This window comes from Oncorhynchus gorbuscha, linkage group LG01, assembly GCF_021184085.1.
Source record: "Oncorhynchus gorbuscha isolate QuinsamMale2020 ecotype Even-year linkage group LG01, OgorEven_v1.0, whole genome shotgun sequence".
Lineage (NCBI taxonomy): Eukaryota > Metazoa > Chordata > Actinopteri > Salmoniformes > Salmonidae > Oncorhynchus > Oncorhynchus gorbuscha.
Window position 1 is genome coordinate 19,121,956 of NC_060173.1, and position 24,721 is coordinate 19,146,676.

The 24,721-nt window shown below is 49.5% G+C and overlaps 1 protein-coding gene across 6 annotated transcripts in view; it reads left to right on the forward strand.

The window, feature by feature from the left end:
- Nucleotides 1–24,721, forward strand: part of LOC124034241 (protein-methionine sulfoxide oxidase mical2b-like) — a 112,786-nt gene that overhangs the window by 27,787 nt on the left and 60,278 nt on the right. For all 6 annotated transcript variants that reach the window (XR_006838543.1, XM_046347155.1, XM_046347175.1 and 3 more), the window contains exons 5-7: nt 3,755–3,856; nt 6,991–7,146; nt 7,686–7,786. Coding sequence is in view for 5 of the 6 variants with exons in the window: in XM_046347155.1 (XP_046203111.1) it covers nt 3,755–3,856; nt 6,991–7,146; nt 7,686–7,786 (359 nt within the window). In the remaining variant the exon portion in view is untranslated. The remainder of the gene's footprint in view (nt 1–3,754; nt 3,857–6,990; nt 7,147–7,685; nt 7,787–24,721) is intronic.

Genomic DNA, 24,721 nt, shown 5'->3' on the forward strand with positions numbered 1-24,721 from the left:
GACATCACACGCCGCAGATGGATTGGCTACTTCTCAATCTTGTGTTCTTGATTTAGAAACACGTGCTCGCATAATTCCATTTACGAGTAGAGGCTGCCTCTAGGTCTGCAGTGAAGTGCATATGCTTTGTAGGTCAGTTTTGCCTAATTTGCCTATTTCAGTTGATGCAAAATCAAATTTGTCACATACACATGGTTAGCAATTTTTGTTGAATGACGTTGCATAACGCCTTCTGTATTCTGTAAAGGCAGCCATATATCTCAGAGGCATTATTATTACCATGAGCGTGAGGTGACCTGAACTACATGTACAGTTGAAATCCTAAATTTTAAAGTCATTAAACCTTGTTTTTTTAACCACTCCACACTTTTCTTGTTAACAAACTATAGTTTTGGCAAGTCGGTTAGGACACCTACTTTGTGCATGACAAGTAATCTTTCCAACAATTGTTTACAGACAGATTATTTTACTTAATCACAATTCCAGTGGGTCAGAAGTTAACATACACTAAATTGACTGTGCCTTTAAAATAAAGGCATTTCAAGGCCTACCTTCAAATCATGGAAAAATCTAATGAAATCAGCCAACTCCTCAGAAAGTAAATTGTGGACCACCAAGTCTGGTTCATCCTTGGGAGCAATTTCCAAACGCCTGAAGGTACCACATTTATCTGTACAAACAATAGTACACAAGTATAAACAGGAAAGAGATGCATTCTGTCTCCTAGAGATGAACGTACCTTGGTGCAAAGTGCAAATCAATCCCAGAACAACAGCAAAGGACCTTGTCAAGATGCTGGAGGAAACCGGTACAAAAGTATCTATATCCACAGTAAAACAAATCCTATATCGACATAACCTGAAAGGCTGCTCAGCAAGGAAGAAGCCACTGCTCCAAAACCGCCATTAAAAAGCCAGACTACGGTTTGCAACAGCACATGGCGTCAATCGATTGTACTTTTTGGAGAAATGTCCTTTGTCTGATGAAACAAAAATAGTTATGTTTGGCCATAATGACCATTGTTATGTTTGGAGGAAAAATGGGGAGGCTTGCAAGCAGAAGAACACCATCCCAACCGTGAAGCACGGGGGTGGCAGCATCATGTTGTGGGGGTGCTTTGGTGCAGGAGGGACTGGTGCACTTCACAAAATAGATGTCATCATGTGGGGAAATTATGTGGTTATATTGAAGCAACATCTCAAGACATCAGTCAGGAAGTTAAAGCTTGGTCGCAAATGGGTCTTCAAAATGGACAATGACCCCAAGCATACTTTCCAAGTTGTGGCAAAATGGCTTAAGGACAACAAAGTCAAGGTATTGGAGTGTCCATCACAAAGCCCTGACCTCAATCCTATAGAAAATTTGTGAGCAGAACTGGAAAAGCGTGTGCGAGCAAGGAGGCCTACAAACCTGACTCTGTTACACCAGCTCTGTCAGGAGGAATGGGCCAAAATTCACCCAACTTATTGTAGGAAGCTTGTGGAAGGCTACCCAAAAAGTTTGACCCAAGTTAAACAATTTAAAGGCAATGCTACCAAATACTAATTGAGTGTATGTAAACTTCTGACCCACTGGGAATGTGATGAAAGAAATAAAAGCTGAAATCATTCTCTACTATTATTCTGACATTTCAAATTCTTAGTGGTTATCCTAACTGACCTAAGACAGGGAATTTTTACTAGGATTAAATGTCAGTAATTGTGAAACTGAGTTTAAATGTATTTGGCTAAAGCGTACGTAAATTTCCGACTTCAACTGTACATATATCAGTAATGTAAAATGTATGTAAACATTTTATTAAGAGTGCATTGTATAAAGTGACTAGTGATCCATTTATTCAAGTTGCCAGTGATTGGCTCTCAATGTAGGCAGCAGCCTCTGTTAGTGATTGCTGTTTAGCAGTCTGATGGCATTGAGATGGAAGCTGTTTTTAGTTGCTCGGTCCCAGCTTTGATGCACCTGTACTGACCTCGCCTTCTGGATGGGTATCTGTGTAAACGGGCAGTGGCTCAGGTGGTTGATATCCTTGATGATCTTTTTGCTATATGTGTCATGGAGGGCAGGTAGTTTGCCCCCAGTGATGTGTTGTGCGAACCGCACCACCCTCTGCAGTTGAGGGCGGTGCAGTTGCCGTACCAGGCTGCAATACAGCCCGACGGTATGCTCTTGATTTGTGCATCTGTAAAAGTTTGTCAGGGTTTTGTGTGACAAGCCAAATTTCTTCAGCCTCCTGAGGTTGAAGAAGTGCTGTTGCTTCTTCACCACTGTCTGTGTGGGTGGACCATTTCAGTTTGTCTGTGACGTGAACACAGAGGAACTTAAAACGTTCCACCTTCTCCACTGCTTTCTCCTCGATGTGGATGGTGAGGGGGGATGCTCCTTCTGCTGTTTCCTGAAGTTCAAGATCATCTCCTTTGATTTGTTGACGTACCAGTCAAAAGTTTGGACACACCTATTCATTCTAGGGTTTTTCTTTATTTTTAATATTTTCTACATAGTTGATGTCGTCACTATTAATCTACAATGAAATGACACACATGGAATCATGTAACCAAAAAAAGTGTTAAACAAATCCAAAATATATTTGAGACACCTTTCAACATCAACTTTTCAGAGGAGACTGTGAATCAGACCTTCATGGTTGAATAACAAGAGACTTGCTTGGGCCAGGAAACCCGAGCAATGTACATTAGACCAGTGGAAATCTGTCCTTTCATCTGAGTCCAAATTTGACATTTTTGGTTCCAACCTCTGTCTTTGTGAAGCGCAGAGTAGGTGAACAATTGATCTCTGCATGGGTGGTTCTCACCATGAAGCATGGAGGAGGTGGTGTGGGGGTGCTTTGCTGGTAACACTTGGTGAATTATTTAGTATTCAAGGCACACTAAAACAGCATGAACGCCACAGCATTCTGCATCAATTTGCCAGTCCCACTAAGCACAAACCAGATGGGCTATCATTTGTTTTTCAACAGGACAATGACTGAACACACCTCCAGGCTGTGTAATGGCAGCCAACAAGTGCTCAGCACATGTGAGAAGAGAGTGGTTGAGAGAGTGCCCAGAGTGTGCAAAGCTGTCAAGGCAAAGGGGGGTTACTTTGAAGAATCTCAAAATAGATTTTGATTTAACACTTTTGGTTACTACATGATTTCGAAGTTATGTCTAAACTATTATTCTGCAATGTAAAAAAATAAATAAAAACCCTTGAATGAGTCTGTCAACTCATGACTAGTACTGTATATTTCTGAAGCTGTATTCCATAGTCCCTCAGCTGCACTAACTTCCCCACTTGATTTTAAACATTGCATTTGAACAAACCCCGTCTTTTACTCCAGTTCGTTTTTATACTGTAGCATGTGGTTGTCACTCGACTGATAAAGACTAGCTTAAATTTAGGGTTGCAATGTGTCCTCTGCAGCAGTGATGATGTTCTTAAGTGGGTACCTTAGGAGAATGTGCCGTGGGCACGGTGTATTTCTGTGAGACTGTGGCAGAAGTGTTGAGCTGATATGGAGAGGGTCTCTGTTTCTCTCTGTGTCATTGCCACTTACCACGCTGCGTTGTGAAAGATTACAAGCAAGACTTCAGCTATTTATAGTTGGAGACAACTTAGCTATGTATTTAAGTGCCTTCACATTAATCAAAAAGCACAATGAATAACAAATGCAACCTTAACAGTAATGGAAGATGTTGACTATATATTGCTGTATTGTTATGGTTTGCCACTGCCAACTATGTTGTCCTTTTCCCAGGGCCTGGATGGAGAGCAGAGATCAGACCAGAAAACCACCCCCTCGTTGACTTTGACTTTGACGTGGTGATTGGCGCAGATGGACGCAGAAACACACTAGACGGTGAGAAGAACACATGATGGAGAAGTTATTTGCTCTACACACAATGTTTGACTGTGAACATTTTAAAGCTGTCTAAGATTCTTGGGCATGGCTGAAGTTGCACACCTGAACAATGTATAAGCCTGGTCTTGGAAACATGTTCAACTAAAGGGTCAAAAACAACAGAATTTGTCCCTTAGCTTGCCAGTCATAAACACTTTATGGTCATAAAATGCTTTCAATTTCAATCATGTCTTAAGGGGTAAAGTACAATTGAACTGCAGACAAGGTGTTCCAGGATGTGAGAGAACATGCCTGAGGGAATAAGTTGTACTCGGCTATTAACCTACATTTTTGTAAAATAAAAAGTGGTAATTAAACAACTAATTGACCGACATTTAATTTGTATCTTTTTCGAGCCCAACGCTCTGTTTCTCTAGAGAAACACTTATGTCTGCTATACATTAGGTTAGCTACACGCAGACTGAGAGAGGAATGAACACAACGATGAGAGAGAGGGGGATCGAGACAGTTCGTGAAGTATGCCTTATCTGCTTTGAGGAACTAGTAAAACTTTTGTCAAACAGCTTTGCAGCATACTTTGGCAGGCTAGCCTAGCTAAATTGGATGACTGAAGACTGCACAAAGATAACATTGGGTGGCTGCTACTGCCTGAACAGAGATCTATCTACACATCTTCACATCTCTGCTCAGGCAGTAGCAGCCTGAGATATATATATACTGCTCAAAAAAATAAAGCGAACACTAAAATAACACATCCTAGATCTGAATGAATGAAATATTCTTATTATATATTTTTCTTTACATAGTTGAATGTGTCGACAACAAAATCACACAAAAATGATTAATGGAAAACAAATTTATCAACCCATGGAGGTCTGGATTTGGAGTCACACTCAAAATTAAAGTGGAAAACCACACTACAGGCTGATCCAACTTTGATGTAATGTCCTTAAAACAAGTCAAAATGAGGCTCAGTAGTGTGTGTGGCCTCCACGTGCCTGTATGACCTCCCTACAACGCCTGGGCATGCTCCTGATGAGGTGGCAGATGGTCTCCTGAGGGATCTCCTCCCAGACCTGGACTAAAGCATCCGCCAACTCCTGGACAGTCTGTGGTGCAACGTGGCGTTGGTGGATGGAGCGAGACATGATGTCCCAGATGTGCTCAATTGGATTCGGGTCTGGGGAACGGGCAGGCCAGTCCATAGCATCAATGCCTTCCTCTTGCAGGAACAGCTGACATGAGGTCTAGCATTGTCTTGCATTAGGAGGAACCCAGGGCCAACCGCACCAGCATATGGTCTCAACAAGGGGTCTGAGGATCTCCTCTCGGTACCTAATGGCAGTCAGGCTACCTCTGGCGAGCACATGGAGGGCTGTGCGGCCCCCCCAAAGAAATGCCACCCCACACCATGACTGACCCACCGCCAAACCGGTCATGCTGGAGGATGTTGCAGGCAGCAGAATGTTCTCCACGGCGTCTCCAGACTGTCACGTCTGTCTCATGTGCTCAGTGTGAACCTGCTTTCATCTGTGACGAGCACAGGGCGCCAGTGGCGAATTTGCCAATCTTGGTGTTCTCTGGCAAATGCCAAACGTCCTGCACGGTGTTGGGCTGTAAGCACAACCCCCACCTGTGGACGTTGGGTCCTCATACCACCCTCATGGAGTCTGTTTCTGACCATTTGAGCAGACGCATGCACATTCGTGGCCTGCTGGAGGTCATTTTGCAGGGCTCTGGCAGTGCTCCTCCTTGCACAAAGGCGGAGGTAGCGGTCCTGCTGCTGGGTTGTTGCCCTCCTACGGCCTCCACATCTCCTGATGTACTGGCCTGTCTCCTGGTAGCGCCTCCATGCTCTGGACACTACGCTGACAGACACAGACAGAAAACCTTCTTGCCACAGCTCGCATTGATGTGCCATCCTGGATGAGCTGCACTACCTGAGCCACTTGTGTGGGTCTCATGCTACCACTAGAGTGAATGCATCACCAGCATTCAAAAGTGACCAAAACATCAGCCAGGAAGCATAGGAACTGAGAAGTGGTCTGTGGTCACCACCTGCAGAACCACTCCTTTATTGGGGGTGTCTTGCTAATTGCCTATAATTTCCACCTGTTGTCTATTCCATTTGCACAACAGCATGTGAAATTTATTGTCAATCAGTGTTGCTTCCTAAGTGGACAGTTTGATTTCACAGAAGTGTGATTGACTTGGAGTTACATTGTGTTGTTTAAGTGTTCCCTTTATTTTTTTGAGCAGTATATATATATATATATATATATATATATATATATATATATATATATATATATGAGTGTATATATATATATATATATATATATATATATGTATATATTGTACTACTTAAATAAGAAGTTACTATGAGGTCTACAGTATGTGGATATGACAGACAATGGAACATTTTCATTGTTTTGGCAATTGAATGTTCACTATTTTTGGCTTTGGAAGTTCTATTAAAAAGCTATAAAATCATGTTACATAAAAATCAAAAAATTAAATCAAGCCATGATCATTTTAGAGTACTTGTCTTCATCTGCAGTTAACCTGCACTATCTAGAGTTCACTTTGACCTGTGTCAGAGCACATTACCCAGAAGTCTCCCGGAGAAGATGAACAGCTGGTATACAGATGGAATCTGGTCATGTGACTGGTGAAAGTCTATTACACTACTTGGATCAGTCTTGAGTGTAGTCTGTATCTAAAAAATAAAATGCATGGGTTTGTTGTCAACCAGACAGGAGTATTGCTCAGACAAAGTTTGAAGGTAGTATTTGAAAATTCCCCTAATGCTTTTTAATAATAATAATAATAATATATGCCATTTAGCAGACGCTTTTATCCAAAGCGACTTACAGTCATGTGTGCATACATTCTACGTATGGGTGGTCCCGGGGATTGAACCCACTACCCTGGCGTTACAAGCGCCATGCTCTACCAACTGAGCTACAGAAGGACCACCCTCATCAGCCTGTATTTCCTTAACAATATGTAATAACATTATTGATCCGACTTATCGCAATCTGACTCAGTTTAATCTGGTATAAAATGATTAACTTCCTAGATGTTGAGTGTCAGCAGAAAGAATAACAATGCTTTGCCGCATACTGTAGGTTTCAGGAGGAAAGAGTTCCGGGGCAAGCTGGCCATAGCCATCACAGCCAACTTCGTTAACAGGAATACCACAGCCGAGGCCAAGGTGGAGGAGATCAGCGGCGTGGCCTTCATCTTCAACCAGAAGTTCTTCCTGGAGCTCAAAGAGGAAACCGGTGGGTCATCTCACAAACCTGACCCCACACACCTTTTGTCCCTCTCCCCTGGGCATTGACCTCCTAGCCAAGCCTTGGACCTGTTTGTGCGGTCTTTCCAACTCTTATGGTCATTGATGTGCGATCAGGCTGATTTACCTGGAATGGTGATACCCTAGGTGTCATCACATCAGTCCATTGGGAACCGCAAGAAAATGTTTTAATCCATGAAACCAGTGTGTCTCCTACAAAGGGAGTGTTTTGCTGAAGTACCAGCAGATGAAATGTTTCCCATGCTAACACACCATGGAGGATCTAGTGCTGCTGATTCTAGCAGCCTGCTTGGCTTTGTGAGGTTCAACAGTGTGTGATGACAGGCTGGAATCGCCTCCCCTCAAATCCCCCCTTAATGAAAGGGTTGTGTACCATCACTCACGTTGGTCATGATACACACCGCATTTGGAACATGATCCTCCCACTGACCATGTCACACCATTTGGTTGTATGGTCAACATGACTGACAGTTGTTTATGAAGCTTTGCGTTGCCTTGTGATTGTAGGGATTGATCTGGAGAACATTGTGTACTACAGAGACAACACGCACTACTTTGTGATGACTGCAAAGAAGCAGAGTCTGCTGGACAAGGGAGTCATCATTCATGTGAGTTTTTTGTTTTGCTACTTTGTGCTCAATATGTCACTCTCCCACAGCGCAGGTATTTACAGCTGTGCCATTGTGCCCCATCTGCCAGAGGGTGCCAAATCGCAGCCATGGCATTAAACTGGGAATAAAAACACAAGAATAGATGTATTTGATCGGGTAAAATGTGTTGCTGGGTGAGAAGGATGTGTTGGGGGGGGGGGGTCTTAACTAGGCACGTGTGGACGCACACGTTTAGCGAGACGTGTGGGGGGGTGGAAGCTAAAAATCAAATTTGATTTGTCACATACGCATGGTTAGCAGACGTTAATGCGAGTGTAGCAATATGCTTGTGCTTCTAGTTCCGACCATGCAGTAATATCTAAAAAGTAATCCAATAATTTCACAACTACTTTATATACACACACAAGTGTAAAGGAATGAATATGTTCATAAAGATATATGAATGAGCGATGGCCGAACAGCATAGGCAAGATGCAGTAGATGGTATAGAGTACATTTGAGATGAGTATTGTAGGGTATGTAAACATTATTTAAAGTGGCTAGTGATTCATATATTACATTCATTTTTCATTATTAAAGTGGCTAGAGGTGAGTCAGTATGTTGGCAGCAGCCACTCAATATTATTGATGGCTGTTCAACAGTCTGATGGCCTTGAGATAGAAGCTGTTTTACAGTCTCTCGGTCCCAGCTTTGATGAACCTGTACTGACCTTGCCTTCTGGATGATAGCTGGGTGAACAGGCAGTGGTTGTTGATGATTTGTATGGCCTTCCTGTGACATCGGGTGGTGTAGGTGTCCTGGAGGGCAGGTAGTTTGCACCCGGTGATGCGTTGTACAAACCTTATTACCCTCTGGAGAGCCTTACGGTTGTGGGCGGAGCAGTTGCCGTACCAGGTGGTGATACAGCCAGCCCGACAGGATGCTCTCGATTGTGCATCTGTAAAAGTTTTTGTTCACCACGCTGTCTGTGTGGGTGGACCATTTCAGTTTGTCCATGATGTGTATGCCGAGGAATTAAAAACTTTCCACCTTCTCCACTACTGTCCCGTCGATGTGGTTAGGTGGCTGCTCCCTCTGCTGGTTCCTGACGTCTACGATCATCTCCTTTGTTTTGTTGACGTTGAGTGTGAGGTTATTTTCCTGACACCACACCCTGAGGGCCCTCACCTCCTCCCTGTAGGCCATCTCATCGTTTTTTGGAAATCGAGCCTACCACTATAGTGTCATCTGCAAACTTGATGATTGGGTTGGAGGTTGTTAGAGGAATTCTAAATTCCTATATGTTTTGTAGCCAAAACCAAATTCACATTCTCTATTTCATAATAAGTTGTAAGTTTATCATTTATGCATGAAATAGATCGAGACCAGTCTTAAAAGTCAGGTAACAGCGTTTAATTCAAGAGAGTACTGACTCAAAATACAAAGAACATTACATTTTAAGGAGAGAACATAAAATGACGTCATCAGTTTCTCACACTCTCCGATCCACACAATAGCGCAGTGTCTTCAGGACTGGAGACTGTCTTCTACTCCCCTCATAAAACAAACATTCCAATCTGTCTGAAATATATACTCTCCTCTACTAATGGAACATAAAACAAACATTTTTATCTGTCTAAAGAGATATGCCATCCCTCTCCCTTAAACCCGCAAGGTACAGACAATTAATTAGTTTTACTTACATTTTCAGTAACAGCTTAACCAAGAACCCATCCCTTTCATACCATAACATAATAGTATTCAAATAAATGGTTCTAATTTAAATAAATGTATACATAATTAATCATTTCAACTATAATTTCTTCCAACAGAGGTGTGCATGGCCACACAGTCATGGGTGAACAGGGAGTACAGGAGAGGGCTGAGAACGCACCCTTGTGGGGCCCCATTGTTGAGGATCAGCGGGGTGGAGATGTTTCCTACCCTCACCACCTGGGTGCGGCTCGTCAGGAAGCTTAATGAAGATTTTGGAGGGTACTATGGTGTTAAATGCTGAGCTGTAGTCAATGAACAGCATTCTCTCATAGGTATTCCTCTTGTCCAGATGGGTTAGGGCAGTGCGATTGCGTCGTCTGTGGACCTATTGGGGCGATAAGCAAATTGGAGTGGGTCTAGGGTGTCAGGTAGGGTGGAGGTGTTATGGTCCTTGACTAGTCTCTCAAAGCACTTCACGGTGATGAAGTGAGTGTTACGGGGCAATAGTCGTTTAGTTCAGTTACCTTAGCTTTCTTGGGAACAGGAATAATGGTGGCCCTCTTGAAGCATGTGCGAACAGCAGACTGGGATAAAGTTTGATTATGTCCGTATACACACCAGCCAGCAGTTCTGCGCATGCTCTGAGGAAGCGGCTGGGGATGCCTTCCGGGCTGGCAGCCTTGCGAGGGTTAACTAATTTAAATGTTTTACTCCTGTTAGCTGCAGTGAAGGAGAACCCGCAGGTTTTTGGTAGCGGGCTGTGTCAGTTGCACTGTATTGTCCTTCCTCAAATTAGTTTAGTTTGTCTGGGAGCAAGATATCGTGGTCTGCGGCGGGGCTGGTTTTCCTTTTGTAGTCCGTGATTGACTGTAGACCCTGCCACATACCTCTCCTGTCTGAGCCTTTGGATTGCGACTCTACTTTGTCTCTATACCGACACTTAGCTTGTTTGATTGCCTTGCGGAGGGAATAGCTACACTGTTTTTATTCGGTCATGTTTCCTTTCGCCTTGCCCTGATTTAAACACTTTAACTAGACGTGTGTGTGTGTGTGTGTGTGTGTGTGTGTGGACGTTTAACTAGACGTACGCGGGCGTTTAACCAGACCAGACGTGCGCGCGGACGCGGGCGTTTAACCAGACCAGACGTGCGGACGCGGGCGTTTAACCAGACCAGACGTGCGCGCGCGTGGACGCGGGCGTTTAACCAGACCAGACGTGCGCGCGCGTGGACGCGGGCGTTTAACCAGACCAGACGTGCGCGCGCGTGGACGCGGGCGTTTAACCAGACCAGACGTGCGCGCGCGCGGCGTTTAACCAGACCAGACGTGCGCGCGCGGGCGTTTAACCAGACCAGACGTGCGCGCGCGGGCGTTTAACCAGACCAGACGTGCGCGCGCGGGCGTTTAACCAGACCAGACGTGCGCGCGCGGGCGTTTAACCAGACCAGACGTGCGCGCGCGGGCGTTTAACCAGACCAGACGTGCGCGCGCGGGCGTTTAACCAGACCAGACGTGCGCGGCGGCGCGTTTAACCAGACCAGACGCGCGCGGCGTTTAACCAGACCAGACGCGCGCGCGGGCGTTTAACCAGACCAGACGTGCGCGCGGACGCGGGCGTTTAACCAGACCAGACGTGCGCGCGGCGGCGTTTAACCAGACCAGACGTGCGCGCGCGGACGCGGGCGTTTAACCAGACCAGACGTGCGCGCGCGGACGCGGGCGTTTAACCAGACCAGACGTGCGCGCGCGGACGTTTAACCAGACCAGACGTGCGCGCGCGACGCACGGGCGTTTAACCAGACGCGTGCGCTGTGTGTGGACGCGGGCGTTTAACCAGACGTGTGTGCGTGTGTGCTGGCGTTTAACCAGACGTGCGTGCGTGGTTTAACCAGACGCGTGCGTGCGGACGCACGCGTTTAACCAGACGTGTGTGTGTGTGTGTTTAACCAGACCAGTGGACGCACGCGTTTAACCAGACGTGCGTGCGTGTGTGTGTGTGTGTGTGTGTGTGGTGCACGTTTAACCAGACGTGTGTGTGTGTGTGTGGTGTGTGCACGCGTTTAACCAGACGTGTGTGTGTGTTTAACCAGTGTGGACGCACGTGTTTAACCAGACCAGTGTGTGTGTGTGTGGACGTTTAACCAGACGTGTGTGTGTGGACGCGGGCGTTTAACCAGACCAGACGTGCGGCGGACGTGTTTAACCAGACCAGTGTGTGTGGACGCACACGTTTAACCAGACGTGTGTGTGTGCGTGGACGCGCGTTTAACCAGACCAGACGTGCGTGTGTGGGCGCGTTAACCAGACCAGACGTGTGTGTGGACGCACACGTTTAGACCAGACGTGTGTGTGTGTGTGGACGCAGACGCGTTTAACCAGACGTGTGTGTGTGTGTGTGTGAGGCGCGCACGGGCGTTTAACCAGACCAGTGTGTGTGTGTGGGGTTTAACCAGACCAGACGTGTGTGTGTGTGGACGCACACGTTTAACCAGACGTGTGTGTGTGTGTGACCAGTGTGGACGCGCACGTTTAACCAGACGTGTGTGTGTGTGTGGACGCACACGTTTAACCAGACGTGTGTGTGTGTGTGTGGGCGCACACGTTTAACCAGACGTGTGTGTGTGTGTGTGGACGCACACGTTAACCAGACGTGTGTGTGTGTGTGTGGACGCACACGTTTAACCAGACGTGTGTGTGTGTGTGTGTGGACGCACACGTTTAACCAGACGTGTGTGTGTTGTGTGTGTGTGGACGCGCACGTTTAACCAGACGTGTGTGTGTGGACGTGTGTACACGTTTAGACCAGACGTGTGGACGCACACGTTTAACCAGACGTGTGTGTGTGTGTGTGTGGACGCACACGTTTAACCAGACGTGTGTGTGTGTGTGTGGACGCACACGTTTAACCAGACGTGTGTGTGTGTGTGTGGGACGCACACCAGACGTTAACCAGACGTGTGTGTGTGTGTGTGGGGTTTAACCAGACGTGTGTGTGTGTGTGTGGACGCACACGTTTAACCAGACGTGTGTGTGTGTGTGTGGACGCACACGTTTAACCAGACGTGTGTGTGTGTGTGTGGTGGACGCACACGTTTAACCAGACGTGTGTGTGTGTGTGTGGGACGCACACGTTTAACCAGACGTGTGTGTGTGTGTGTGGGACGCACGTGTAACCAGACGTGTGTGTGTGTGTGTGGACGCACACGTTTAACCAGACGTGTGACGTGTGTGTGTGTGGACGCACGTGTTGTGTGACGTTTTAACCAGACGTGTGTGTGTGTGTGTGTGCACACGTTTAACCAGACGTGTGTGTGTGTGGGACGCACACGTTTAACCAGACGTGTGTGTGTGTGTGTGGACGCACACGTTTAACCAGACGTGTGTGTGTGTGTGTGGACGCAACCACGTTTAACCCAGACGTGTGTGTGTGTGTGTGTGGACGCACACGTTTAACCAGACGTGTGTGTGTGTGTGGACGCACACGTTTAACCAGACGTGTGTGTGTGTGTGTGTGGACGCACACGTTTAACCAGACGTGTGTGTGTGTGTGTGGACGCACACGTTTAACCAGACGTGTGTGTGTGTGTGTGTGGACGCACACGTTTAACCAGACGTGTGTGTGTGTGTGTGGACGCACACGTTTAACCAGACGTGTGTGTGTGTGGGACGCACACGTTTAACCAGACGTGTGTGTGTGTGTGTGTGGACGCACACGTTTAACCAGACGTGTGTGTGTGTGTGTGGACGCACACGTTTAACCAGACGTGTGTGTGTGTGTGTGGACGCACACGTTTAACCAGACGTGTGTGTGTGTGTGTGGACGCACACGTTTAACCAGACGTGTGTGTGTGTGTGTGTGGACGCACACGTTTAACCAGACGTGTGTGTGTGTGGACGCACACGTTTAACCAGACGTGTGTGTGTGTGGACGCACACGTTTAACCAGACGTGTGTGTGTGTGGACGCACACGTTTAACCAGACGTGTGTGTGTGTGTGTGTGGACGCACACGTTTAACCAGACGTGTGTGTGTGTGGACGCACACGTTTAACCAGACGTGTGTGTGTGTGTGTGGGACGCACACGTTTAACCAGACGTGTGTGTGTGTGGACGCACACGTTTAACCAGACGTGTGTGTGTGTGTGTGGACGCACACGTTTAACCAGACGTGTGTGTGTGTGTGTGGGACGCACACGTTTAACCAGACGTGTGTGTGTGTGTGTGGACGCACACGTTTAACCAGACGTGTGTGTGTGTGTGTGTGTGGACGCACACGTTTAACCAGACGTGTGTGTGTGTGTGACGCACACGTTTAACCAGACGTGTGTGTGTGTGTGTGTGACGCACACGTTTAACCAGACGTGTGTGTGTGTGGCACACGCTTAACCAGACGTGTGTGTGGACGCACACGTTAACCAGACGTGTGTGTGTGTGGTGGACGCACACGTTTAACCAGACGTGTGTGTGTGGACGCACACGTTTAACCAGACGTGTGTGTGTGTGTGTGTGACGCACACGTTTAACCAGACGTGTGTGTGTGTGTGGACGCACACGACGTTTAACCAGACGTGTGTGTGTGTGTGTGGGCACACGTTTAACCAGACGTGTGTGTGTGTGTGTGGACGCACACGCTTAACCAGACGTGTGTGTGTGTGTGGACGCACACGTTTAACCAGACGTGTGTGTGTGTGTGACGCGCACGTTTAACCAGACGTGTGTGTGTGACGCACACGTTTAACCAGACGTGTGTGTGTGTGGGACGCACACGTTTAACCAGACGTGTGTGTGTGTGTGTGGACGCACACGTTTAACCAGACGTGTGTGTGTGTGTGTGGACGCACACGTTTAACCAGACGTGTGTGTGTGTGTGTGGACGCACACGTTTAACCAGACGTGTGTGTGTGTGTGTGGACGCACACGTTTAACCAGACGTGTGTGTGTGGACGCACACGTTTAACCAGACGTGTGTGTGTGGACGCACACGTTTAACCAGACGTGTGTGTGTGTGGTGGACGCACACGTTTAACCAGACGTGTGTGTGTGTGTGGACGCACACGTTTAACCAGACGTGTGTGTGTGTGTGGTGGACGCACACGTTTAACCAGACGTGTGTGTGTGTGGACGCACACGTTTAACCAGACGTGTGTGTGTGGGACGCACACGTTTAACCAGACGTGTGTGTGTGTGTGTGGACGCACACGTTTAACCAGACGTGTGTGTGTGTGTGGGCACACGTTTAACCAGACGTGTGTGTGTGTGTGGACGCACACGTTTAACCAGACGTGTGTGTGTGTGTGGACGCACACGTTTAACCAGACGTGTGTGTGTGGTGGACGCACACGTTTAACCAGACGTGTGTGTGTGTGTGGACGCACACGTTTAACCAGACGTGTGTGTGTGGACGCACACGTTTAACCAGACGTGTGTGTGGACGCACACGTTTAACCAGACGTGTGTGTGTGTGTGACGCACACGTTTAACCAGACGTGTGTGTGTGGACGCACACGCTTAACCAGACGTGTGTGTGTGACGCACACGTTTAACCAGACGCGTGTGTGTGTGGACGCACACGTTAACCAGACGTGTGTGTGTGTGTGGACGCACACGTTTAACCAGACGTGTGTGTGTGTGACGCACACGCTTAACCAGACGTGTGTGTGTGGACGCACACGTTTAACCAGACGTGTGTGTGTGTGGACGCACACGTTTAACCAGACGTGTGTGTGTGTGTGGACGCACACGCTTAACCAGACGTGTGTGTGTGTGGACGCACACGCTTAACCAGACGTGTGTGTGTGTGGACGCACACGTTTAACCAGACGTGTGTGTGTGTGTGTGGACGCACACGCTTAACCAGACGTGTGTGTGTGTGTGACGCACACGTTTAACCAGACGTGTGTGTGTGGACGCACACGTTTAACCAGACGTGTGTGTGTGGTGGGACGCACACGCTTAACCAGACGTGTGTGTGTGTGTGTGCACACACGTTAACCAGACGTGTGTGTGTGGACGGGGCACGTTAACCAGACGTGTGTGTGTGGTGGACGCACACGTTTAACCAGACGTGTGTGTGTGTGTGTGGGCGCACACGCTTAACCAGACGTGTGTGTGTGTGGACGCACACGCTTAACCAGACGTGTGTGTGTGTGTGACGTGTGTGGACGCACACGCTTAACCAGACGTGTGTGTGTGTGGACGCACACGCTTAACCAGACGTGTGTGTGTGTGTGGACGCACACGCTTAACCAGACGTGTGTGTGTGTGGTGGACGCACACGCTTAACCAGACGTGTGTGTGTGGACGCACACGCTTAACCAGACGTGTGTGTGTGGACGCACACGCTTAACCAGACGTGTGTGTGTGTGACGCACACGTTTAACCAGACGTGTGTGTGTGTGTGGACACACGTTTAACCAGACGTGTGTGTGTGTGGACGCACACGCTTTAACCAGACGTGTGTGTGTGTGTGACGCACACGCTTAACCAGACGTGTGTGTGTGTGTGGACGCACACGCTTAACCAGACGTGTGTGTGTGTGGACGCACACGCTTAACCAGACGTGTGTGGACGACACGTTTAACCAGACGTGTGTGTGTGGACGCACACGTTTAACCAGACGTGTGTGTGTGTGTGGACGCACACGTTTAACCAGACGTGTGTGTGTGTGACGGACGCACACGTTTAACCAGACGTGTGTGTGTGTGGACGCACACGTTTAACCAGACGTGTGTGTGTGTGTGGACGTGTGTGTGGTGACGCACACGTTTAACCAGACGTGTGTGTGTTTAACCAGACGTGTGGACGCACACGTTTAACCAGACGTGTGTGTGTGTGGACGCACACGTTTAACCAGACGTGTGTGTGTGTGACGCACACGTTTAACCAGACGTGTGTGTGTGTGGACGTGGACGCACGTTTAACCAGACGTGTGTGTGTGTGACGGACGCACACGCTTAACCAGACGTGTGTGTGTGTGTGGACGCACACGTTTAACCAGACGTGTGTGTGTGTGGTGGACGCACACGTTTAACCAGACGTGTGTGTGTGTGGACGCACACGTTTAACCAGACGTGTGTGTGTGTGTGTGTGTGTGTGGACGCACACGTTTAACCAGACGTGTGTGTGTGTGGGACGCACACGTTTAACCAGACGTGTGTGTGTGTGGACGCACACGTTTAACCAGACGTGTGTGTGTGTGGACGCACACGTTTAACCAGACGTGTGTGTGTGTGTGCGCACACGTTTAACCAGACGTGTGTGTGTGTGTGTGTGTTTAACCAGACGTGTGTGTGTGTGTGTGGACGCACACGTTTAACCAGACGTGTGTGTGTGTGTGTGTTGGACGCACACGTGACGTGTGTGTGGTGGACGCACACGTTTAACCAGACGTGTGTGTGTGGGACGCACACGTTTAACCAGACGTGTGTGTGTGGGACGCACACGTTTAACCAGACGTGTGTGTGTGTGGACGCACACGTTTAACCAGACGTGTGTGGACGCACACGTTTAACCAGACGTGTGTGGACGCACACGTTTAACCAGACGTGTGTGGACGCACACGTTTAACCAGACGTGTGTGTGTGGACGCACACGTTTAACCAGACGTGTGTGTGTGTGGACGCACACGTTTAACCAGACGTGTGTGTGTGTGCACACGTTTAACCAGACGTGTGTGTGTGTGTGTGTGGACGCACACGTTTAACCAGACGTGTGTGTGTGTGTGTGTGTGTGGACGCACACGTTTAACCAGACGTGTGTGTGTGTGACGTTTACCAGACGTTTGGACCACGAACCAGTGTGTGTGTGTGGACGCACACGTTTAACCAGACGTGTGTGTGTGTGTGTTAACCAGTGTGTGTGTGTGTGTGTGACGCACACGTTTAACCAGACGTGTGTGTGTGGACGCACACGTTTAACCAGACGTGTGTGTGTGTGGACGCACACGTTTAACCAGACGTGTGTGTGTGGACGCACACGTTTAACCAGACGTGTGTGTGGACGCACACGTTTAACCAGACGTGTGTGTGTGGACGCACACGTTTAACCAGACGTGTGTGTGTGGACGCACACGTTTAACCAGACGGTGTGTGTGTGTGGACGCACACGTTTAACCAGACGTGTGTGTGTGTGGACGCACACGTTTAACCAGACGTGTGTGTGTGGGACGCACACGTTTAACCAGACGTGTGTGTGTGTGTGACGCACACGTTTAACCAGACGTGTGTGTGTGTGTGGGACGCACACGTTTAACCAGACGTGTGTGTGTGGACGCACACGTTTAACCAGACGTGTGTGTGTGTGTGTGTGGACGCACACGTTTAACCAGACGTGTGTGTGTGTGTGTGTGTGACGTGTGTTTAACCAGACGTGTGTGTGTGTGTGGACGCACACGTTTAACCAGACGTGTGTGTGTGTGTGTGTGTGGTGTGCACACGTTGTGTGTGTGTGTGTGTGTGTGTGTGTGTGTGCACACGTTTAACCAGACGTGTGTGTGTGGGACGCACACGTTTAACCAGACGTGTGTGTGTGGTGGTGTGGACGCACACGTTTAACCAGACGTGTGTGTGTGTGTGTGTGTGTGTGTGGACACGTTTAACCAGACGTGTGTGTGTGTGGACGCACACGTTTAACCAGACGTGTGTGTGTGTGGACGCACACGTTTAACCAGACGTGTGTGTGTGTTTAACCAGACGTGTGTGTGTGTGTGGACGCACACGTTTAACCAGACGTGTGTGTGTGTGGTGCACACGTGTGTGTGTGTGTGTGTGTGTGTGTGTGTGTGTGTGTGCACACGTTTAACCAGACGTGTGTGTGTGACGTGTGTGTGTGTGACGCACACGTTTAACCAGACGTGTGTGTGTGTGGACGCACACGTTTAACCAGACGTGTGTGTGTGGACGCACACGTTTAACCAGACGTGTGTGTGTGTGGTGTGCACACGTTTAACCAGACGTGTGTGTGTGTGTGGACGCACACGTTTAACCAGACGTGTGTGTGTGTGTGTGACGCACACGTTTAACCAGACGTGTGTGTGTGTGTGTGGACGCACACGTTTAACCAGACGTGTGTGTGTGTGGACGCACACGTTTAACCAGACGTGTGTGTGTGTGTGTGGACGCACACGTTTGTAGACGTGTGTGTGTGTGTGTGTGTGTGTGTGTGTGTGTGTGTGTGTGTGTGTGTGTGTGTGTGTGGACGCACACGTTTAACCAGACGTGTGTGTGTGTGTGTGGACGCACACGTTTAACCAGACGTGTGTGTGTGTGTGTGACGCACACGTTTAACCAGACGTGTGTGTGTGTGTGTGTGGACGCACACGTTTAACCAGACGTGTGTGTGTGTGTGTGTGTGCACACGTTTAACCAGACGTGTGTGTGTGTGTGGTGGTGTGGACGCACGTTTAACCAGACGTGTGTGTGTGTGGACGCACACGTTTAACCAGACGTGTGTGTGTGTGGACGCACACGTTTAACCAGACGTGTGTGTGTGTGTGTGTGTGGACGCACACGTTTAACCAGACGTGTGTGTGTGTGTGGACGCACACGTTTAACCAGACGTGTGTGTGTGTGGACGCACACGTTTAACCAGACGTGTGTGTGTGTGGACGCACACGTTTAACCAGACGTGTGTGTGTGTGTGTGTGGACGCACACGTTTAACCAGACGTGTGTGTGTGTGTGTGGACGCACACGTTTAACCAGGCGTGTGTGTGTGGGACGCACACGTTTAACCAGACGTGTGTGTGTGTGGTGGACGCACACGTTTAACCAGACGTGTGTGTGTGTGTTTAACCAGTGTGTGTGTGTGTGTGGTGTGTGTGTGTGTGTGTGTGTGGTGGACGCACACGTTTAACCAGACGTGTGTGTGTGTGTGTGTGTGTGTTTAACCAGACGTGTGTGTGTGTGTGACGCACACGTTTAACCAGACGTGTGTGTGTGTGTGTGGACGCACACGTTTAACCAGACGTGTGTGTGTGTGTGTGGACGCACACGTTTAACCAGACGTGTGTGTGTGTGTGACGCACACGTTTAACCAGACGTGTGTGTGTGTGTGTGTGTGTGGACGCACACGTTTAACCAGACGTGTGTGTGTGTGTGTGTGTGTGGACGCACACGTTTAACCAGACGTGTGTGTGTGTGGACGCACACGTTTAACCAGACGTGTGTGTGTGTGGACGCACACGTTTAACCAGACGTGTGTGTGTGTGTGTGTGTGTGTGTGTGTGTGTGTGTGTGACGCACACGTTTAACCAGACGTGTGTGTGTGTGGACGCACACGTTTAACCAGACGTGTGTGTGTGGACGCACACGTTTAACCAGACGTGTGTGTGTGGACGCACACGTTTAACCAGACGTGTGTGTGTGTGGACGCACACGTTTAACCAGACGTGTGTGTGTGTGTTTAACCAGACGTGTGTGTGTGTGGACGCACACGTTTAACCAGACGTGTGTGTGTGTGACGCACACGTTTAACCAGACGTGTGTGTGTGTTAACCAGACGTGTGGACGTGTGTGTTGTGGACGCACACGTTAACCAGACGTGTGTGTTTGTGTGTGGAACCAGACGTGTGTGTGTGTGTGGACACGCAACCACGTTTAACCAGACGTGTGTGTGTGGGGACGCACACGTTTAACCAGACGTGTGTGTGTGGACGCACACGTTTAACCAGACGTGTGTGTGTGTGTGTGTGTGACGTGTGTGTGTGTGGACGCACACGTTTAACCAGACGTGTGTGTGTGTGGACGCACACGTTTAACCAGACGTGTGTGTGTGTGGACGCACACGTTTAACCAGACGTGTGTGTGTGTGGACGCACACGTTTAACCAGACGTGTGTGTGTGTGACGCACACGACGACGTGTGTGTGTGTGTGTGACGCACACGTTTAACCAGACGTGTGTGTGTGTGTGTGTGTGTTTAACCAGACGTGTGTGTGTGTGTACGTGTTAACCAGACGTGTGTGTGTGGACGCTTAACCAGACGTGTGTGTGTGTGTGCACACGTTTAACCAGACGTGTGTGTGTGTGGACGCACACGTTTAACCAGACGTGTGTGTGTGTGTGGACGCACACGTTTAACCAGACGTGTGTGTGTGTGGACGCACACGTTTAACCAGACGTGTGTGTGTGTGGACGCACACGTTTAACCAGACGTGTGTGTGTGTGACGCACACGTTTAACCAGACGTGTGTGGACGCACACGTTTAACCAGACGTGTGTGGACGCACACGTTTAACCAGACGTGTGTGTGTGGACGCACACGCTTAACCAGACGTGTGTGTGTGTGACGCACACGTTTAACCAGACGTGTGTGTGTGTGGACGCACACGTGACGTGTGTGTGTGTGGACGCACACGTTTAACCAGACGTGTGTGTGTGTGTGACGCACACGTTTAACCAGACGTGTGTGTGTGTGGGACGCACACGTTTAACCAGACGTGTGTGTGTGTGTGTGGACGCACACGCTTAACCAGACGTGTGTGTGTGGGACGCACACGCTTAACCAGACGTGTGTGTGTGTGTGGACGCACACGTGACGTGTGTGTGGACGCACACGTTTAACCAGACGTGTGTGTGTGACGCACACGCTTAACCAGACGTGTGTGTGGGACGCACACGTTAACCAGACGTGTGTGTGGACGCACACGTTTAACCAGACGTGTGTGTGTGTGGACGCACACGCTTAACCAGACGTGTGTGTGTGTGTGGACGCACACGTTTAACCAGACGTGTGTGTGTGTGGTGTGGACGCACACGTTAACCAGACGTGTGTGTGTGTGGACGCACACGCTTAACCAGACGTGTGTGTGTGGACGCACACGCTTAACCAGACGTGTGTGTGTGGACGCACACGCTTAACCAGACGTGTGTGTGTGTGTGTGTGGGCGCACACGTTTAACCAGACGTGTGTGTGTGGACGCACACGCTTAACCAGACGTGTGTGTGTGTGGACGTGTGTGTGTGTGACGCACACGCTTAACCAGACGTGTGTGTGTGTGGACGCACACGTTAACCAGACGTGTGTGTGTGTGGACGCACACGTTTAACCAGACGTGTGTGTGTGTGTGTGTGTTTAACCAGACGTGTGTGTGTGTGTGTGGACGCACACGTTTAACCAGACGTGTGTGTGTGTGTGGACGCACACGTTTAACCAGACGTGTGTGTGTGTGTGGACGCACACGTTTAACCAGACGTGTGTGTGTGTGGACGCACACGTTTAACCAGACGTGTGTGTGTGTGGACGCACACGTTTAACCAGACGTGTGTGTGTGACGTGTGGTGTGGACGCACACGTTTAACCAGACGTGTGTGTGTGTGGACGCACACGCTTAACCAGACGTGTGTGTGTGTGGACGCACACGTTTAACCAGACGTGTGTGTGTGTGTGCACACGTTTAACCAGACGTGTGTGTGTGTGTTTAACCAGACGTGTGTGTGTGGACGCACACGTTTAACCAGACGTGTGTGTGTGGACGCACACGTTTAACCAGACGTGTGTGTGTGGACGCACACGTTTAACCAGACGTGTGTGTGTGGACGCACACGTTTAACCAGACGTGTGTGTGTGGACGCACACGTTTAACCAGACGTGTGTGTGTGTGTGGTGGACGCACACGCTTAACCAGACGTGTGTGTGTGTGACGCACACGTTTAACCAGACGTGTGTGTGTGTGGACGCACACGTTGACGTGTGTGTGGACGCACACGTTTAACCAGACGTGTGTGTGTGTGTGTGACGCACACGCTTAACCAGACGTGTGTGTGTGTGGACGCACACGTTTAACCAGACGTGTGTGTGTGTGTGACGCGCACACGTTTAACCAGACGTGTGTGTGTGTGCACACGTTTAACCAGACGTGTGTGTGTGTGACGCACACGCTTAACCAGACGTGTGTGTGTGTGGTGGACGCACACGCTTAACCAGACGTGTGTGTGTGTGTGGACGCACACGTTTAACCAGACGTGTGTGTGTGTGTGGACGCACACGCTTAACCAGACGTGTGTGTGGTGTGGACGCACACGTTTAACCAGACGTGTGTGTGGACGCACACGTTAACCAGACGTGTGTGTGTGGACGCACACGCTTAACCAGACGTGTGTGTGTGTGACGTGTGTGTGGACGCACACGTTTAACCAGACGTGTGTGTGTGTGTGGTGGACGCACACGTTTAACCAGACGTGTGTGTGTGTGTGGACGCACACGCTTAACCAGACGTGTGTGTGTGTGTGGACGCAACCAGACGTGTGTGTGTGTGGGCGCACGCTTAACCAGACGTGTGTGTGTGGACGCACACGCTTAACCAGACGTGTGTGTGTGTGGACGCACACGTTTAACCAGACGTGTGTGTGTGTGTGTGTGGACGCACACGTTTAACCAGACGTGTGTGTGGTGGGACGCACACGTTTAACCAGACGTGTGTGTGGGACGCACACGTTTAACCAGACGTGTGTGTGTGTGTGTGTGTGTGTGGACGCACACGTTTAACCAGACGTGTGTGTGTGTGGACGCACACGTTTAACCAGACGTGTGTGTGTGACGTGTGTGTGGACGCACACGTTTAACCAGACGTGTGTAACCAGTGTGTGGTGGACGCACACGCTTAACCAGACGTGTGTGTGTGTGGACGCACACGTTTAACCAGACGTGTGTGTGTGTGTGTGTGGACGCACACGTTTAACCAGACGTGTGTGTGTGGTGACGCTAACCAGTGTGGGGACGCACACGTTTAACCAGACGTGTGTGTGTGTGGTGGGCGCACACGTTTAACCAGACGTGTGTGTGTGGGACGCACACGTTTAACCAGACGTGTGTGTGTGGACGCACACGTTTAACCAGACGTGTGTGTGTGGACGCACACGTTTAACCAGACGTGTGTGTGTGGACGCACACGTTTAACCAGACGTGTGTGTGTGTGGACGCACACGTTTAACCAGACGTGTGTGTGTGTGTGTGGACGCACACGTTTAACCAGACGTGTGTGTGTGGACGCACACGCTTAACCAGACGTGTGTGTGTGTGACGCACACGTTTAACCAGACGTGTGTGTGTGTGTGGACGCACACGTTTAACCAGACGTGTGTGTGTGTGGACGCACACGTTTAACCAGACGTGTGGTGTGTGGGACGCACACGCTTAACCAGACGTGTGTGTGTGTGTGTGTGGACGCACACGTTTAACCAGACGTGTGTGTGTGTGTGTGACACGTGTGTGGACGCACACGCTTAACCAGACGTGTGTGTGGACGCACACGTTTAACCAGGCGTGTGTGTGTGTGGACGCACACGTTTAACCAGACGTGTGTGTGTGTGGACGCACACGTTTAACCAGACGTGTGTGTGTGTGGGACGCACACGTTTAACCAGACGTGTGTGGTGTGTGGACGCACACGTTTAACCAGACGTGTGTGTGTGTGGACGCACACGCAACCAGACGTGTGTGTGTGACGTGTGTGGACGCACACGTTTAACCAGACGTGTGTGTGTGGACGCACACGTTTAACCAGACGTGTGTGTGTGTGGACGCACACGTTTAACCAGACGTGTGTGTGACGCACGTTTAACCAGACGTGTGTGTGTGTGGGCGCACACGTTTAACCAGACGTGTGTGTGTGTGCACACGTTTAACCAGACGTGTGTGTGTGGGACGCACACGCTTAACCAGACGTGTGTGTGTGGGACGCACACGCTTAACCAGACGTGTGTGTGTGTGGACGCACACGCTTAACCAGACGTGTGTGTGTGTGGACGCACACGCTTAACCAGACGTGTGTGTGTGTGGACGCACACGTTTAACCAGACGTGTGTGTGTGTGGACGCACACGTTTAACCAGACGTGTGTGTGGGACGCACACGTTTAACCAGACGTGTGTGTGTGTGTGTAACCAGACGTGTGTGTGTGTGACGCACACGTTTAACCAGACGTGTGTGTGTGTGTGTGTGTGACGCACACGTTTAACCAGACGTGTGTGTGTGTGTGTGACGCACACGTTTAACCAGACGTGTGTGTGTGTGGACGCACACGTTTAACCAGACGTGTGTGTGTGACGCACACGTTTAACCAGACGTGTGTGTGTGGACGCACACGTTTAACCAGACGTGTGTGTGTGTGTGACGCACACGTTTAACCAGACGTGTGTGTGTGTGGACGCACACGTTTAACCAGACGTGTGTGTGTGGGACGCACACGTTTAACCAGACGTGTGTGTGTGGTGTGGACGCACGTTTAACCAGACGTGTGTG